Source organism: Leucoraja erinacea, chromosome 36 (assembly GCF_028641065.1).
Source record: "Leucoraja erinacea ecotype New England chromosome 36, Leri_hhj_1, whole genome shotgun sequence".
Classification (NCBI taxonomy): domain Eukaryota; kingdom Metazoa; phylum Chordata; class Chondrichthyes; order Rajiformes; family Rajidae; genus Leucoraja; species Leucoraja erinaceus.
In genome coordinates this window covers 6,474,833-6,492,728 of record NC_073412.1, presented here as the reverse complement: position 1 = coordinate 6,492,728, position 17,896 = coordinate 6,474,833, and the positions used below count along the sequence as shown (strand labels likewise).

Sequence of the window (17,896 nt, the reverse complement as noted above, 5' to 3'; positions counted from 1 at the left end):
TGCCACATGTACCTAGTGTCGCCAACTGTCCCGTATTAGCCGGGACATGCCGTATATTGGGCTACATCGGTTTGTCCCGTACGGGACCGCCCTTGTCCCGTATTTGACCGCTACCACTCGGGTCGAGGGGGCTGTGGGGTCGGACCCCGGCTCACCCGTCCCGACGTAGTGCAGCCCGTGGAGTGCAGCAGCAGCAGCAGCGCCTCGCCCGTGGCCCCGTCGGTCGGCGGTCGGCAGCTGTCCGACCTTCGGACGTTCGCTCACCGCCGACACCACCACCACCCCTCCGTCTCACGGCCGATCATGTGTTGGACGGGGCGCCGGACTTTGCAAGTGCTGCCCCCGAGCCAAAACTCCTCAGCTGGCCCGCCCCGGCTGGGCTTTGTGTGTGTACAGCCCAGCACCCGGGGCGCAACTCATCATTCACCCGCCCAGCCACGGCCCAGTCGGTCAACGAATTGCCGTCGGGAATTTGTCCCGTATTTTTACCTTTTGTCCCTTATTTGGGAGCGGGAAAGTTGGCGACCCCCTTGGGTCTCGACCCAAAACGTCACCCATTCCTTCTCTCCAGAGATGCAGCCTCATCCGCATTTATATCGGCTTACCCTCCTGATCCCGTGCCCTGTTTGTGACCCTGCAGGAACTATTCCTTCTACGTGCTGGACAACCAGAACTTGCAGCAGCTTTGGGACTGGGGCCGGCACAACCTCACCATCAAGCAGGGCAAGGTCTACTTCGCCTTCAACCCCAAGCTGTGTGTGTCCGAGATCTATCGCATGGTGGAGGTGGCCGGGGTGAAGGGTCGGCAGGGGACGTCCGACATGGAGCAGAGAACCAACGGAGACAGGGCCTCCTGTGAGTACAGTGGCGGCAAGAGTGTGTGTGTGACACTGTGTGTGTGTGTAACACTGTGTGTGTGTGTGTGTGTGTGTAACACTGTGAGAGAACTTGTAACATTGCGTGTGTGAGAGGGAGTGTGTGACACTGTGTGTGCGATACTGCGTGCGTGTAACTGAGGGGGTGTGCAACACTGGGTTATGTGGGTGAGTAATACTGTGTGAGTGTGTGCGTGAGCGTGTGAGTGTGAGGCAGTGTGTAAATGTAACACAGGGAGTGACACGAAGTGTGTTACACTGAGTAAGTGTGTAACACTGAGAGAGTGTGCAACATTGCGTGTGTGAGAGGGAGTGTAACACTGAGTGTTAGCAGCAGTGTGACACAGTGTGAGTCACTGAGTGCGAGAGTGAGTGTGTAACACCGTGCGTGTGTGTGTGATGCAGTGTGTAACACTGTGTGATGCAGTGTGTAAGTGTGTGATGCAGTGTGTAACACTAACACTGAAGGAGTGTGTAATACTGTGTGGTGCAGTGTGTAACACTGTGTGTGATGCAGTGTGTAACACTGTGTAACACTGAATGAGTGTGTAATACTGTGTGATGCAGTGTGTAACACTTGTGTGTGAGATGGAGTGTGTAATACTGTAACACTGATGCAGTGTGTAACACTGTGTGTGATGCAGTGTGTGTGTGATGCAGTGTGTAACACTAACACTGAATGAGTGTGTAATACTGTGTGATGCAGTGTGTAACACTGTGTGTAACACTGGGTTGTGGGTGAGTAATACTGTGTGAGTGTGTGCGTGAGTGTGTGACACTGAGTGTGAGGGAGCGTGTGACACGGAGTGTGAGACACTGTGTGAGTGTGAGAGAGAGTGTGTAACACTTTGTGGGTGTGAGTCTGAAGAAGGGTCTCGACCCGAAACGTCCCCCGTGCCTTCCCTCCAGAGATGCTGCCTGCCCCCGCTGAGTTACTCCAGCACTTTGTGTCTTATCCCCAGCATCTGCAGTTCCTTCCAGCACATTTTGTCTTTGAGGTTAAGATGGATTTGTTTTTCATTCTCCCCGTCAGGTGAAAGCCACATCTTGAAGTTCACCAGTAACTCCACCGCCAAGAACAAGATCATCTTGAAGTGGGAGCACTATCGGCCACCGGACTACCGGGACCTCATCAGCTTCATCGTGTACTACAAGGAAGCGTGAGTCACGGCGGTTGCAGTCACGGTCGCGCTGGCGGAGCGGTAGAGTTGCCGCCTTACGGGGCCCGTCCCACTTTCACGAGTTTATTCACGAATTCTCCCGAGTTTTCCCCTTGATTCAAACTCGCAGAATATCCGTAACGAGTCCCTGGGGGCCCGTAGATATATCGCGGCGACTCGTTATAGCAGCCGTAGGTACTCGCGGCATCAGGTAAGTCGGGACGTTTTTTCCAGCCCGATAAAAAATGTCCACGAGTTAAAAAAAATGGTCGGGATGAAAGAAATTGCAACTTTTTACTCGTAAGGAGGGTGTCGAAATAGCCGTGGGAATTTGTGGACAGACTGGTAGGAGTTCGTGAACTTAGTCGCGGAAGGTCGTAGGAGTTGGTAGATCACCACCATCTTGATTTTTTTTTTAAGGTCCTTTAAACTCGGTAGAGGTTTTTGAATTAAGTCGCGAGGGTGGGACAGGCCCTTTACAGCGCAGGAGACCCGGGTTCGATCCTGACCACGGTTGCTGCCCGTACGGAGTTTGTACTGCCTGCATGGGATTTCTCCGAGATCTTCGGTTTCCTCCCACCCGGGTCTCCGGCGCTGCATTCGCTGTGAGGCGGTAACTCTACCGCTGTGCCACCGCGACCGCCTTTCCTATGTTCATTCTCGCTGGCTTTGAGTTTCTGCGCACCTTTTCGTGTTTCCCGCTCCCCGTCCCTCAGTCTTGACCAAGGGTCTCGTCCCAAAACGTCACCTGCCCCTTCTCTCCAGAGACGGAGAGCCTCTCCCACTGAGTCACCCGAGCGTGTTTTGCCTCTGTCCGGGGAGCGGCCACCAGCCGTCTGGCCGGTGGTGACGTCTGCCTTGTGTGTCTCCCTCCCCAGGCCCTTCCAGAACCTGACGGAGTACGACGGGCAGGATGCTTGCGGCTCCAACAGCTGGAGCATGGTGGACGTCGACCTGCCCCAGAGCAAGTCCCAGGAGCCCGGCGTCTACCTGTCCAACCTGAAGCCCTGGACCCAGTACGCCATATTCGTCAAGGCCATCACGCTCGCCACCTCCGAAGATGGGCGCAACTACGGAGCAAAGAGTGAAATCATCTACATCAAGACCAACGCCTCAGGTAGGCACATCAGCCCCAGGGAGCTCACCTCAGCTGCAGGTAGATCACCTCAGCTGCAGGTAGATCACCTCAGCTGCAGGTAGATCACCTCAGCCACAGGTAGCTCACCTCAGCCACAGGTAGGTCACCTGAGTCGCAGGTAGATCATCTCAGCCCCAGGTAGCTCACCTCAGCTGCAGGTAGATCACCTCAGCTGCAGGTAGATCACCTCAGCTGCAGGTAGATCACCTCAGCTTCAGGTAGATCACCTCAGCTGCAGGTAGATCACCTCAGCCCCAGGTAGGTCACCTGAGTCGCAGGTAGATCATCTCAGCCCCAGGTAGCTCACCTCAGCCACAGGTAGATCACCTCAGCTGCAGGTAGATCACCTCAGCCACAGGTAGATCACCTCAGCCACAGGTGGATCACCTCAGCTGCAGGTAGATCACCTCAGCTGCAGGTAGATCACCTCAGCTGCAGGTAGATCACCTCAGCCACAGGTAGATCACCTCAGCCACAGGTAGATCACCTCAGCCACAGGTAGGTCACCTTGTATTGTATTGTATTGTATTCAAATTTATTGTCATTGTCTCAATTTGAGACAACAAAATGAATTTCCCTTACAGGCAGTATCATTAAAAAAAATCACAAAAAAAATAAAAATAAAAATAAATAAATAATAAAACATATTAACATATTATAAAACATATAAATAATAAAACATATTAACACCTCAGCTTCAGGTAGATCATCCTCAGCCACAGGTAGGTCACCTGAGTTGCAGGTGGGTCACCTCAGCCCCAGGTAGGTCATGTCAGCCTTGCACTAGAACATCACCTCATTCATCCTCTTGTGTAAGCAGATACCTGGGCTATCCTTGTTCAGGTGACAACTAAACTTGGATAGGCGTAAACTTGGTCGCCAACGTAGATATATAAAACAGAAGAGAGCATTAGTTTAGTTTAAAGATAGACAACACTGCTGGGGAAGCTCAGCGGGTGAAGGCAGCATCTATGGAGCGAAGGAATGTGTGACGTTTCGGGTCACCTATTCCTTCGCTTCATAGATGGCACCTCACCAGCTGAGTTTCCAGAAGGGTCTCGACCCGAAAAGTCACCTATTCCTTCGCTCTATAGATGCTGCCTCACCCGCTGAGTTTCTCCAGCATTTTTGTCCACCTTCGATTTTTCCAGCATCTGCACAGTTCCTTCTTAAACATTAGTTTAGTTTTAATTAGCTTAATTAGCGGAAACAGGCCCTTCGGCCCACCGAGTCCGTGCCGACCAGCGATCACCTGGTTCACACTAGTTTAGTTTAGTTTAGAGATTACAGCACGGAAACAAGCCATTCGGCCCACCGAGTCCGTGCCGACCAGCGATCGTTTGGTTCAGAGATACAGCATGGAAACAGGCCCTTCGGCCCACCGACCAGCGATCACCCGTTCTATCTCACACACGAGGGGAGATTTACAGAAGCCAATTAAACTATGAACCCGCACATCTTTGGAGTGTGGGAGGAAACCGGAGCACCAGGAGAAAACCCACACGGACACGGGGGAGGACGTACAAACTAGTCGCTGGTCGACGTGGACAAGGTGTGCTGAAGGGCCTGTTTCCATGCTGTATCTAAACTAAACAAACATTATCTAAACCAGTCGTTCCCAACCTTTTTTAGCTCATGGCCCCCTTGGAACCTTTTAATTTTTCTGTGCCCGCCCTACCCCTGACATTATTAGCGGAAAATAAGTACTTCAATATTATAATACCTTCCATAAAACTATCAGTGTCTATTAATTGCAGATGTACTCTCTTATTCTATTCCACAAACATCAAAAATATTTCAACCACATAGATTTAAATGTATTAGAACTGTAATTTAGGAGGCAACAGGGAGGTAGATCTGTGACCCCCTTCATTGAACCTGTAGCCCCCTAAATCCCAACATGTTTCTGTGCCCCCCCTGAAATTTGCCATGTATATGGCCCCAGGTTGGGAATCACTGGTCTAACCCATAGTCAGAGGGTGGTGAACCTGTGCAATTGCCACAGATGACTGTGGAGGGCAAGTCAATGGATATTTTTCAGGCAGAGATAGATAGATTCTTGATTAGAAACATAGAAACATAGAAATTAGGTGCTGGAGTAGGCCATTCGGCCCTTCGAGCCTGCACCGCCATTCAATATGATCATGGCTGATCATCCAACTCAGTATCCCGTACCTGCCTTCTCTCCATACCCCCTGATCCCCTTAGCCACAAGGGCCACATCTAACTCCCTCTTAAATATAGCCAATGAACTGGCCTCAACTACCCTCTGTGGCAGAGAGTTCTAGAGATTCTCCAGAGTTCCAGAGATTAGTGCGGGTGTCAGGGGTTATGGGGAGAAGGCAGGAGAATGGGGTTAGGAGGGAGAGATAGATCAGTCATGATTAAATGGCGGAGTAGACTCGATGGGCCGAATGGCCTAATTCTGCCCCTCTCACTTGTGAATCCCAAAGGCTTAATAAGTAAGTTTTAGTTTAGTTTAGTTTAGGGATACAGTGCGGAAACAGGCCCTTCGGCCCACCGAGTCCGTGCCGACCAGCGATCCCTTGCGAACACTATCCCACACCCACTAGGGACACTTTTTACATTTACACCAAGCCAATTGACCTACAAACCTGCGCGTCTTTGTAGTGTGGGAGGGAAGTGAAGATCTCGGAGAAAACCCACGTACAAACTCCGTAGTCGGGATCGAACCGGCGTCTCCAGCTGCATGTGGCGACTCTACGACTCTACGGCTGCGCCACCTGGTGTAATTCTGCTGCTATGACGCATGAGGTGTGTGTGCGGTGCTGAGCTGAGTTGTGTTTTGCTTCCTCTCTCCCTCCCCCCCTCTAGCTCCCTCGGTCCCGCTGGACGTGGTGTCGGTGTCAAATTCATCGGCGCAGCTGGTGGTGAAATGGAAGCCACCGGCCTTCTCTAACGGGAACATCACCTATTACCTGGTGCGCTGGCAACAACAGCCCGAGGATGCGGAGCTCTACCGACACGACTATTGTCACAAAGGTACGTGTGGGGGGGGGGGGGGGGGGGGGGGGGGGGGGGGGGGGGGGGGGGGGGGGAGGGGGGGGGGGGGGGTGGGGGAGGACAATAGACAAACACATGCGGGTGAATGGTACATTGACCCTAGCGAGTCAGTGCGCGGAGATCCCTGGTCAGCACAGACTCGGTGGGCTGAAGGGCCTGTTTCCGCGCTGTATAACTCTAAACCACACTAAAACCAAGAGGAGTGAAATCTAAATCCAGGGGGAAAGGGGGATGGGGGAGAGACAATAGACACTAGTTGCAGGTTAAGGCCATTCGGCCCTTCGAGTCAGCATCGCTATTCACTGTGATCGTGGCTGAACATCCACAATCAGTACCCCGTTCCTGCCTTCTCCCCATATCCCCTGACTGCGCTATCTTTAAGAGCTCTATCTAACTCTCTCTTGAAAGCACCCAGAGAATTGGCCTCCACTGCCTTCTGAGGCAGAGAAATCCACAGATTCACAACTCTCTGGGTGAAAACGTTTTTCCTCGTCTCTGTTCCAACTGGGTTACTCCTTATTCTTAAACTGTGGCCCCTGGTTCTGGACTCCCCCAACATTGGGAACATGTTTCCTGCCTCTAGCGTGCCCAAAATAGTGGAGTCAGGGGATATGGGGAGAAGGCAGAAACGGGGTACTGATTGGGGATGATCAGCCATGATCACATTGAATGGCAGTGCTGGCTTGAAGGGCCGAATGGCCTACTCCTGCACCTATTGTCTATTGGGAGGCTCTACTGCATTTGTACAGAGTCTTGGTGAGACCACACCTGGAGTATTGCGTACAGTTTTGGTCTCCTAATATGAGGAAAGACATTCTTGCCATTGAGGGAGTACAGAGAAGGTTCACCAGACTGATTCCTGGGATGGCAGGACTTTCATATGAAGAAAGACTGGATAGACTCAGCTTGTACTCGCTAGAATTTAGAAGATTGAGGGGGGATCTTATAGAAACTTACAAAATTCTTAAGGGGTTGGACAGGCTAGATGCAGGAAGATTATTCCCGATGTTGGGGAAGTCCAGAACTAGGGGTCACACAATTTAAGGATAAGAGGGAAGTCTTTTAAGACCGAGATGTGAAGATCATTTTTTACACAGAGAGTGGTGAATCTGTGGAATTCTCTGCCACAGAAGGTAGTTGAGGCCACAATTAATTGGCTGTATTTAAGAGGGAGTTAGATGTGGCCCTTGTGGCTAAAGGGATCAGGGGGTATGGGGAGAAGGCAGGGATGGGATACTGAGTTGGATGATCATATCGAATGGCGGTGCAGGCTGGAAGGGCCGAATGGCCTACTCCTGCACCTATTGTCTATTGAAGTTGCGGGCAGCATTTTAACCCACCCCGTTGCCATGGTCACCCCCCCAGGTCTGAAGCTGCCCACCAGGATCTCTGCCACCGGCACCATCGACCTGGACGGTGGAGACTCCAAGACGTCGGACAAGACGGGCCAGGGCCAGTGCTGCGCTTGCCCGAAGACCCAGGCCGAGATCAACGCCGAGGCTGAGGAGGTCATGTTTCAGAAATCCTTCGAGAACTTCCTGCACAACTCCATCTTCATGCCCAGGTACGTGAACCGCCCAGCGCGGGCCCACTCGCAGTGATCGCCCGACTCCAACACGCACGCCTGGACACCCGGACACCCGCCCCCTGGACACCCCCCCCCCCCCCCCCCCCCCCCCCCCCCCCTTCTCGTATCAAAAAATAATACTATCACGATACAATAGACAATAGGTGCAGGAGTTGGCCATTCGGCCCTTCGAGCCAGCACCGCCATTCAATGTGATCATGGCTGATCATCCCCAATCAGTACCCCGTTCTTGCCTTCTCCCCATATCCCCTGACTCCGCTATTTTTAAGAACCCTATCTAGCTCTCTCTTGAAAGCATCCAGAGAACCGGCCTCCACCGCCCTCTGAGGCAGAGAATTCCACAGACTCACAACTCTCTGTGAGAAAAAGTGTTTCCTCGTCTCCGTTCTAAATGGCTTACCCCTTATTCTTAAACTGTGTTCTGGACTCCCCCAACATCGGGAACATGTTTCTTGCCTCTAGCGTGTCCAAACCCTTTCATGTTTCAATGAGATATCCTCTCATCCTTCTAAACTCCACAGAGTGTACAAGCCCAGCCGCTCCATTCTCTCAGCATATGACAGTCCCGCCATCCCGGGAATTAACCTTGTAAACCTACGCTGCACTCCCTCAATAGCAAGAATGTCCTTCCTCAAATTAGGGGAACAAAACTGCACACAATACTCCAGGTGTGGTCTCACTAGGAAACAAAACCGTGGCCACTCTCATCACCGTTGTACAAAATCACCAAATGATTCAGACACAGGATTTCCAAAGTGTGCGGGCATGGCTGGTGGCCGCGGGCCGAAGATCCTGTTTCTGCACTGTATCTCGAAACTAAACTAAGCGAAACTGACAGGTCGACAAAAATGCTGGAGAAACTCAGCGGGCGAGGCAGCATCTATGACACAAAGGAAATTTAATAGGCAAGGTTTCGGGTCGAGACCCTTTTTCAGACTGAAAGGTTGGGGTGTTATGGGAGACTCCTTGGTACAAATCTCGCCGGTTGAGCTCATTGTAGTTTAGTGCGTCTTTTCACCGTGGAGAGATTTACATCACTAGAGTGCTGCGTGACGTTGCCTTGGCAGTGAGCTGCTGCTGATACAGGATATCCGTCAGGAGAGGGATGGGATTCTTTGCCAAGTCAGACAGTATTGGATGGAGTTCACATCCTGCACTGGGTCATCGTGACACCGTGCCAACCCCCTCTGCAAACAGCCTGTTGACAAAATGTTAATGAACCACATTGGCAGGCAGTCCTCCTGTGCATTGACAATAGCCCTGGATATAGACACAAAATGCTGGAGTAACCCAGCAGGACAGGGGGATATCTGGAGAGGAGGAATGCACGAGACCTTTCTTCAGACTCAGCGGAGAGGGAATCAAGAGATTCCCGCTATATCCCCATATCTCTCGTTTCCCGCGTTTGGCCCATATCCCACCAAACCTGTTTCAAAACTGTTTCTTATACTTATACATCTCGATACTCCCAGCCTCAACTACCTCCTCGGGCAGCTTGTTCCATACACCCACCACCCTCTGTGTGAAAAAGTCACCCCTCAGATTCCTATGAAATCTTTTCCTCTTCACCTTAAACCTATGTCCTCTGGTCCTCGATTCCCCAACTCCGGGAAAGAGATGGATGCTGAGGAATAGACAATAGACAATAGGTGCAGGAGGAGGCCATTCGGCCCTTCGTGCCAGCACCGCCATTCAATGTGATCACAGCTGATCATCCCCAATCAGTACCCCGTTCCTGCCTTCTCCCCATATCCCCTGACTCCGCCATCTTTAAGAGCCCTATCTAGCTCTCTCTTGAAAGCATCCAGAGAACCGGCCTCCACCGCCCTCTGAGGCAGAGAATTCCACAGACTCGCCACTCTCTGCGTGAAAAAGTGTTTCCTCATTTCCGTTCTAAATGGCTTACTCCTTATTCTTAAATCTCCTACCACTCCCAGCCGACATCCTTTATTTCGATAACTCTACATATTCCAAAGCAGCTTCATTTACATAGAAACATAGAAGCATAGAAAATAGGTGCATAGAGTAGGCCATTCGGCCCTTCGAGCCTGCACCGCCATTCAATATGATCATGGCTGATCATCCAACTCAGTATCCCGTACCTGCCTTCTCTCCATAACCTCTGATCCCTTTAGCCACAAGGGCCACATCTAACTCCCTCTTAAATACAGCCAATGAACTGTGGCCTCAACTACCTTCTGTGTGGCAGAGAATTCCCCAGATTCACCACTCTCTGTGTGTGAAAAATGTTTTTCTCATCTCGGTCCCATTAACAGATATGAAGCGAGATGAATGCACATTCCTGACATTAACTAGAGTTTGTCCTCATTGATCATTTTCTCAATATGACATTGTTAGCTTTTAGGTTACACAAAAAAGCTGGAGAAACTCAGCGGGTGCAGCAGCATCTACGGAGCGAAGGAAATAGGCAACGTTTCGTCCCGAAACCCTTCGGGTTTCGACCCGAAACGTTGCCTATTTCCTTTGGGTTTCGTCCCGAAACGTTGCCTATTTCCTTCGCTCCATAGATGCTGCTGCACCCGCTGAGTTTCTCCAGCTTTTTTGTGTAACCTTCGATTCTCCAGCATCTGCAGTTCCTTCTTAAACATTGTTAGCTTTTATCTGTGCAGAACCCAAACTGAAAAGCCGTGTGTCAGTAAATTGCTAATTTTAGTCGACATAAAATTAAATGTTCAACTAATCAGCCTGGCAGTCCCGTCCTAAAGTGTGCAGTGCTCGGCTCACTATTTTAATAGGCTTCTTATTAAATACAATTAAAGTGTTGCATTGTCAGCTGACTGTCATCGCCGATGTGGTGTGCAGGATCGTAGAGCTGCACGGAGTGGACACAGGCCCTTCGGCCCATCTGTCCATGCAGAATGGATAACCACGCAGGTCACGGGGAGAAACATAGAAACATAGAAATTAGGTGCAGGAGTAGGCCATTCGGCCCTTCGAGCCTGCACCGCCATTCAATATGATCATGGCTGATCATCCAACTCAGTATCCCGTACCTGCCTTCTCTCCATACCCCCTGATCCCCTTAGCCACAAGGGCCACATCTAACTCCCTCTTAAATATAGCCAACGAACTGTGGCCTCAACTACCCTCTGTGGCAGAGAGTTCCAGAGATTCACCACTCTCTGTGTGAAAAAAAGTTCTTCTCATCTCGGTTTTAAAGGATTTCCCCTTTATCCTTAAGCTGTGACCCCTTGTCCTGGACTTCCCTAACATCGGGAACAATCTTCCTGCATCTAGCCTGTCCAACCCCTTAAGAATTTTGTAAGTTTCTATAAGATCCCCTCTCAATCTCCTAAATTCTAGAGAGTATAAACCAAGTCTATCCAGTCTTTCTTCATAAGACAGTCCTGACATCCCAGGAATCAGTCTGGTGAACCTTCTCTGCACTCCCTCTATGGCAATAATGTCCTTCCTCAGATTTGGAGACCAAAACTGTACGCAATACTCCAGGTGTGGTCTCACCAAGACCCTGTACAACTGCAGTAGAACCTCTCTGCTCCTATACTCAAATCCTTTTGCAATGAAATCTAACATACCATTCGCTTTCTTCACTGCCTGCTGCACCTGCATGCCTACCTTCAATGACTGGTGTACCATGACACCCAGGTCTCGCTGCATCTCCCCTTTTCCCAATCGAGAACGTGCAGACAGACAGCGCCCGTGGTCAGGATCGAACCCAGGGCTCTATCGCTGCACCCCCCCCCGCGTTAGAAACGCGTTGCTGAATTATTATTTCGTGACCTCTGTCGCTCCAGCAAAGCGGACAATCGGGCAAGACTGTGGAGCCGAGGGTGCAGGGAAAATCAGTGGTGTACCTGTAATTGAAAGCTAGGACAAGCTCCCTAAACTGCTGATGGTTTAACCTCATGAAGGGTGTGTTTGAGTCTAAACATAAAATGCTGGAGTCACTCAGCAGGACAGGCAGCATCTCTGGAGAGACGGAATGGGTGACGTTTCGGGTGGAGCCCCTTCTTCAGACTTTTCCCCGATGCTGGTTAGGGTAAGGAATTCATTGCCATTCCTACCACTGATGTCTCATTTTCACACCCCACACTTCCTTATCTCTGTATCTCCCTCTCCCCTGACTCTCTGTATCTCTGCATCTCCCTATCCTCTGAAGAAGGGTCTCGACCCGAAACGTCACCCATTCCTTCCATCCAGAGATGCTGCCTGTCCCGCTGAGTCAAGTCAGGTCACTTTTATTTCTATAGCACATTTAAAAAACAACTCTCGTTGGCCAAAGTGCTTTACATTGTTGGCGGTACTAATGTTATAGAGTGACTCCATCGTTTTGTGTGTATACTTTCGGTGTAAAGCAGCCCCTGCAGTTCCTTCCGACACGGGCGAGTCTGGGCCGTTTGTTCTGTTTCTCCACGGCCTCCTCTGACCGAGCTCCTTGGTTTTTTCTCCCTCCCCCCCCCCCCCCCCCCCCCCCACACACAGGCCGTTCCGTAAACGCAGAGAGGCGTTTGGAATCGCCAACGCCACCTTGCCCCTGAACGACACGGCGCAGCCCGAGCAGCGTCACGGCAACGCCAGCGCCGAGAGGACGCAGGACTACCCGTTCTTCGAGAACAAGGTGTGGGTCAAGGACCGCACGGTCATCTCCAACCTGCGGCATTTCACCACCTACCGGGTGGACATCCACGCCTGCAACCACGAGGCCTACAAGCTGGGCTGCAGCGTGTCCACCTTCGTGTTCGCACGCACCATGCCCATAGGTGAGTGCCCGGTGGAATGGCGCGGGTGATACTGGCAGAGAGGGCGGGCGGTTCATCTCCTCGCCCGTGATAGAAGCAAAATTAGGCCATTCGTAAGTGTCTACTCCAAAGTTAACAACTCCGAAGTAAATAAGGTAGACAGAAATGCTGGAGAAACTCAGCGGGTGCAGCAGCATCTATGGAGCGAAGGAAATAGGCAACGTTTCGGGCCGAAGCCTTTCTTCAGACTGATGTAGGGTGGGGGAGGGGGGAGGAGAAAGGAGTAAGGAGAAAGGAAGAGGAGGAGCCAGAGGGCTGAGGGAGAGCTGAGAAGAGGAGGAGACAGCAAGGGGTACCGGATATTGAAGAAGTCAATGTTCATGCCGCTAGGGTGCAGACTGCCCAAGGGGAATATGAGGTGCTGTTCCTCCAGTTTCCGGTGCTGCTCACTATGGCCATGAAGGAGGCCCAGGACAGAAAGGTCGGATTCGGAATGGGAACGGGAGTTGAAGTGCTGAGCCACCGGGAGATGAGGTTGGTTAATGCGGACCGAGCGAAGGTGTTCCTCCTGAGTTACTCCAGCTTTTTTTTGTGTCTATCTTAAGCCCCTGTCTCACTGTACGAGGTCATTCACGAGTTCTCCAGAGTTTTCCCCTGATTCGAACTCGGAGAATGTCCGTAGCGGATCCGTAGGAGTTCGTGGATGTCCCGTAGCGGCTCGTTCGAGTAAAAAGTAACCATTTTTTTCATCACGAGTATTTTTTTACTGGTGGACATTTTTCACCGTGTTGAAAAAATGTCACGAGTTTACCGGATTTCTCGAGTACCTGCCGTTACTCGTACGAGCCGCGACGGGACATCCACGTACTCCTACGGACCCGCTACGGACATTCTCCGAGTTCGAATCAGGGTAAAATCCGGGAGAACTCTTGAATTACCTCGTACAGTGGGACAGGCCCTTTAGTATCTTAACAAAGTATTCAATTTTAACACAAACCATTATTAACACGTCCCATGAATAAGTCTACACACTCGTGGATAAGTCTACTCCGCCATTCAATCATGGCTGATCTATCTCTCCATCCTAACCCCATTCTCCTGCCTTCTCCCCATAACCCCTGACACCCGTACCAATCAAGAATCTATCTACCTCTGCCGTAAAAATATCCACAGCCTTCCGTGGCAAAGAATTCCACAGATTCACAGATTCCCGCTAACTAAAGAAATTCCTCCTCATCTACTTAAAGGAAGTCCTTTAATTCTGAGGTTGTGCCCTCTGGTCCTAGACTCTCCCACTAGTGGAAACATCCTCTCCACATCCACTCTATCCAGGCCTTTCACTATTCGGTATGTATCAATGAGATCCCCCCCCTCATCCTTCTAAACTCCTGCGATTACAGGCCCAGTGCCGTCAAACTCTCAACGTATGTTAACCTGATCATTCCCGGGAACAAATCCTGGGAGCAAGGATCCTTTTCTTTTTCCTTCCTCCCACAATATGTAATATGTAAAAGAATATGTCATTCTGTTCCATTCTGTTTGTTGTTTGCACTTTTGCACAAAGTCCGCTAGCATTGCCACTTTTCATTTCCCTGCACATCTCGTATGTGTATGTGGCGAATAAACTTGACTTGACTTGTGGGCACGTTAGTGCGTGTGGATGGGTGCGGGTGAAATAGGCAAGGAGGGGTTGGCGAGTGTGTGTGTGTGTGTGTGGAGCAGCCTTGTCACATGTAAGATGGATCCCAGCATAGATCACGGGCCTGCTAACTGGAAACATTGTCAGTCCATCACCTCCACAGATGGTGCCTGATCTAGTAAGTTCCTCCAGCAGGTTGGGTCAAAGTCAAAGTCAAAGTAGCCTTTATTGTCATTCGGGACCTTTCGGTCTGAACGAAATGTCGTTGCCTTACAGTCATACATATAATAAAATAACAAAACACACACTTAACACAATTTAACACCCAGCACAGTGACTTCACCAGGCACCTCCTCACTGTGATGGAGGCAAAAGTCTTGTCTGTCCTTGTTCTCCCTCTGCGCTGAGGCAATCCAGGTCTCCGATGTTGAGACCCCACCGGGTGGTGATAAGTAAGTAAGGGTGTGGCTCTGGTGGGAGTGGGTGGTGGTGCGGGCGTGCGGCGGTGAGCATTGTGCCATGGTGAAGCGGGTGACAAATTCCTTCCCCTCGCCGTCTCGTTGCAGACAAAGCGGACAACATCCCGGGCCAGGTGGTGTGGGAGCCGGGAGACGATGACACCAGCATTTACCTCAAGTGGTCGGAGCCGCAGAACCCGAACGGCCTGATCCTCATGTACGAAGTCAAGTACAACCGCGGGGACAACGAGGTGAGTCGTCAGGGCCGGACACGGGAGCGCGGCACGATGGCGCAGCGCTAGAGTTGCTGCCTCACAGGCGTGTGTGTGTAGGTTAGTGTACGGGGCCATCGCTGGTCGGCGCCCACTGTGGCGGGTAGTCCGAAGGTCCTGTTTCCGCGCTGTATCCATCGAGAGCAAAGTGGCGCATCGGTAGAGTTGCTGCCTCACTGCGCCAGAGACCCGGGTTCGATCCTGACTACGAGTGCTGTCCTAGAGTCAATAGACAATATGTGCAGGAGTAGGCCATTCGGCCCTTCGAGCCAGCACCGCCATTCAATGTGATCATGGCTGATCATCCCCAATCAGTACCCCGTTCCTGCCTTCTCCCCTGACTCCGCTATTTTTAAGAGCCCTATCTAGCTCTCTCTTGAAAGCATCCAGAGAACCTGCCTCCACCGCCCTCTGAGGCAGAGAATTCCACAGACTCACCACTCTCTGTGAGAAATAGTGTTTCCTCGTCTCCGTTCTAAATGGCTTACCCCTTATTCTTAAACTGTGTGGCCCCTGGTTCTGGACTCCCCCAACATCGGGAATATGTTTCCTGCCTCTAGCGTGTCCAAGCCCTTAATAATCTTATATGTTTCAAATTATATGTTATATGTTTAGATGAGTCATAGTGTCGTACAGCATGGCAACAGGCCCAACTTGCCCCCTCCACTTGTCCAGCTCCTACATTTGGCCCATATCCCTCCAAACCTGTCCTATCCATGTACCTGTCTCAATGTTTCTTAAAAATTACGCTGGTTCCCACTTCAACCACCTCCTCCAGCAGCTCGCTCCATACACCCACCACCCTTTGCATGAAAAAGTAACCTCTCAGGTTTCTATTCAGTTTTCCCCCCACCCCCTCACCTTAAACCTATGTCCTCTGGTTCTCAATTCCTCTACTCTGGGCAAGAGACTCTGAGTGCGTCTACCCGATCTATTCTTCTCCTGTCTGTTTGGAGTTTGCACGTTCTCCCTGTGACCACGTGATGCTCCGGTTTCCTCCTACACCCCAAAGACGTGTTAATTGACGTCTGAGTTGGATGATCAGCCATGATCATATTGAATGGCCGAATGGCCTCCTCCTGCACCTATTTTCTATGTCTCTCTCCCACTCTCCCTCTCTCCCTCTCTCTCTCCGTAAGTCTCTCTCTCTCTCCCTCCCTCCCTCCTTCCCTCTCTCCCTGCCCCAGCTGACGTTGGTGTGTGTTGTGAGCCCACAGGTGCAGCAGGAGTGCGTGTCTCGCCAGCGGTACAGGTTGAGTGGCGGCGGCTGCAAGCTGGACCGGCTCAGCCCCGGCAACTACTCTGCGGATGTGCGGGCCACCTCGCTATCGGGGAACGGTTCGTGGACCGACCCCGTCATGTTCTACATCAAGGCCAAACGTAAGTGTGCGGGCACCGCCAGTTTTATTTATCACACGTGCAACTGCAGAGTGAAATTATTTTTGCATATATAACACGTGCGGGCCCCCGCCATTATTGGCGCCATGACTCAAAGATCAGAGTCAGATCCTCGATGTACTGGAGCGATTCCCATGAACCAACCTCTCCTCTCCTTGTCCGGCCATCTTTGTGTCCCGGGGCGCCCCCTGCTTGAGGCATCACTCCGGTTCAGCCTCCGCTTCACACCCGACCCCTCAGACTCCCCCCTTGCGCTTCACACCCGCAAACTACAAAACAGAATAGAACAGAATCAGTAATTACATATTGGTGAGGGAAACCCCCCCCAAAAAACCCCCAGCAATTTTAAAAATACACCACACAACAGTAGTTTGGTACAGTAAGTTAGTCCCTGGTGAGATAGGAGTTTACAGTCCTGAAGGCCTGTGGGAAGAAACTCCTTCTCATCCTCTCTGTTTTCACAGCATGGCAACGGAGGCGTTTGCCTGACCGTAGCAGCTGGAACAGTCCGTTGCTGGGGTGGAAGGGGTCCCCCATAATGTTGCGGGCTCTGGGTCTGCACCTTCTGATGTATAGTTCCTGCAGGGCGGGAGTGTAGTTCCCATAGTGTGTGTTCGGCCGAACGCACCGCTCTCTGCAGAGCCTTCTTGTCCTGGGCAGAGCAGTTCCCAAACCAGATTGTGATGTTTCCGGACTAGATGCTTTCAACAGCCGCTGAGTAGAAGCACTGGAGGATCCTCAGAGAGACTCTGAATTTCCTCAGCCAGCTGCCTGATGGCCCTGTCCCACGGTACGAGTTCATTCCAAGAGCTCTCCCGAGTTTAAAAAAAAATCAAACTCGTGGTAAGCATTGCTCCATAGATGCTGCCTCACCCGCTGAGTTTCTCCAGCATTTTTGTCCGCCTTACTGTCTATGAAGCTCAGCTTCAAACTGCGATGACATTTCTAAAACGCTGACCTCTCTGTGTTCGATGTGTCTCCACAGCGCCTGGTCCTGATAACCTTATGCAGTTGATCATCGCTCTGCCAATTGCACTGCTCCTGATGATCATTGGCCTCATATTGACACTATATTTCTTCAACAAGAAACGGTAAGGCAACTTAGCGGTCGGTAGATGTCAGCAGATCTATATCGGTGAGACCAAGCGTAGGTTGGGCGATCGTTTCGCCGAACACCTCCGCTCGGTCCGCAATAACCAAGCTGACCTCCCGGTGGCTCAGCACTTCAACTCCCCCTCCCACTCTGTCTCCGACCTCTCTGTCCTGGGTCTCCTCCATGGCCACAGCGAGCAGCACCGGAAATTGGAGGAACAGCACCTCGTATTCCGTTTGGGGAGTCTGCATCCCGGGGGCATGAACATCGAATTCTCCCAGTTTTGTTAGTCCTTGCTGTCTCCTCCCCTTCCTCAGTCCCCCTGCTGTCTCCTCCCGTCCCCCAGCCTTCGGGCTCCTCCTCCTTTTCCCTTTCTTGTCCCTGCCCACGATCAGTCTGAAGAAGGGTTTCGGCTAGACTACCATCCAGACAGCGTACTAATACTCTCTGTGTAGACAAAAGTGCTGGAGAAACTCAGCGGGTGCAGCAGCATCTATGGCGTGAAGGAAATAGGCAACGTTTCGTCCCGA

At 51.4% G+C, this 17,896-nt stretch overlaps 1 protein-coding gene across 1 annotated transcript in view; it reads left to right on the top strand.

Annotated features, from left to right (window-relative positions):
• igf1ra (insulin-like growth factor 1a receptor) overlaps positions 1-17,896 on the top strand; it is a 168,827-nt gene that overhangs the window by 134,760 nt on the left and 16,171 nt on the right. Inside the window, exons 6-14 of the mRNA XM_055662565.1 lie at positions 641-855; positions 1,909-2,035; positions 2,914-3,152; positions 6,009-6,176; positions 7,563-7,761; positions 12,250-12,527; positions 14,712-14,854; positions 16,093-16,255; positions 17,259-17,364. Of these exons, the coding sequence (XP_055518540.1) occupies positions 641-855; positions 1,909-2,035; positions 2,914-3,152; positions 6,009-6,176; positions 7,563-7,761; positions 12,250-12,527; positions 14,712-14,854; positions 16,093-16,255; positions 17,259-17,364 (1,638 nt within the window). The remainder of the gene's footprint in view (positions 1-640; positions 856-1,908; positions 2,036-2,913; positions 3,153-6,008; positions 6,177-7,562; positions 7,762-12,249; positions 12,528-14,711; positions 14,855-16,092; positions 16,256-17,258; positions 17,365-17,896) is intronic.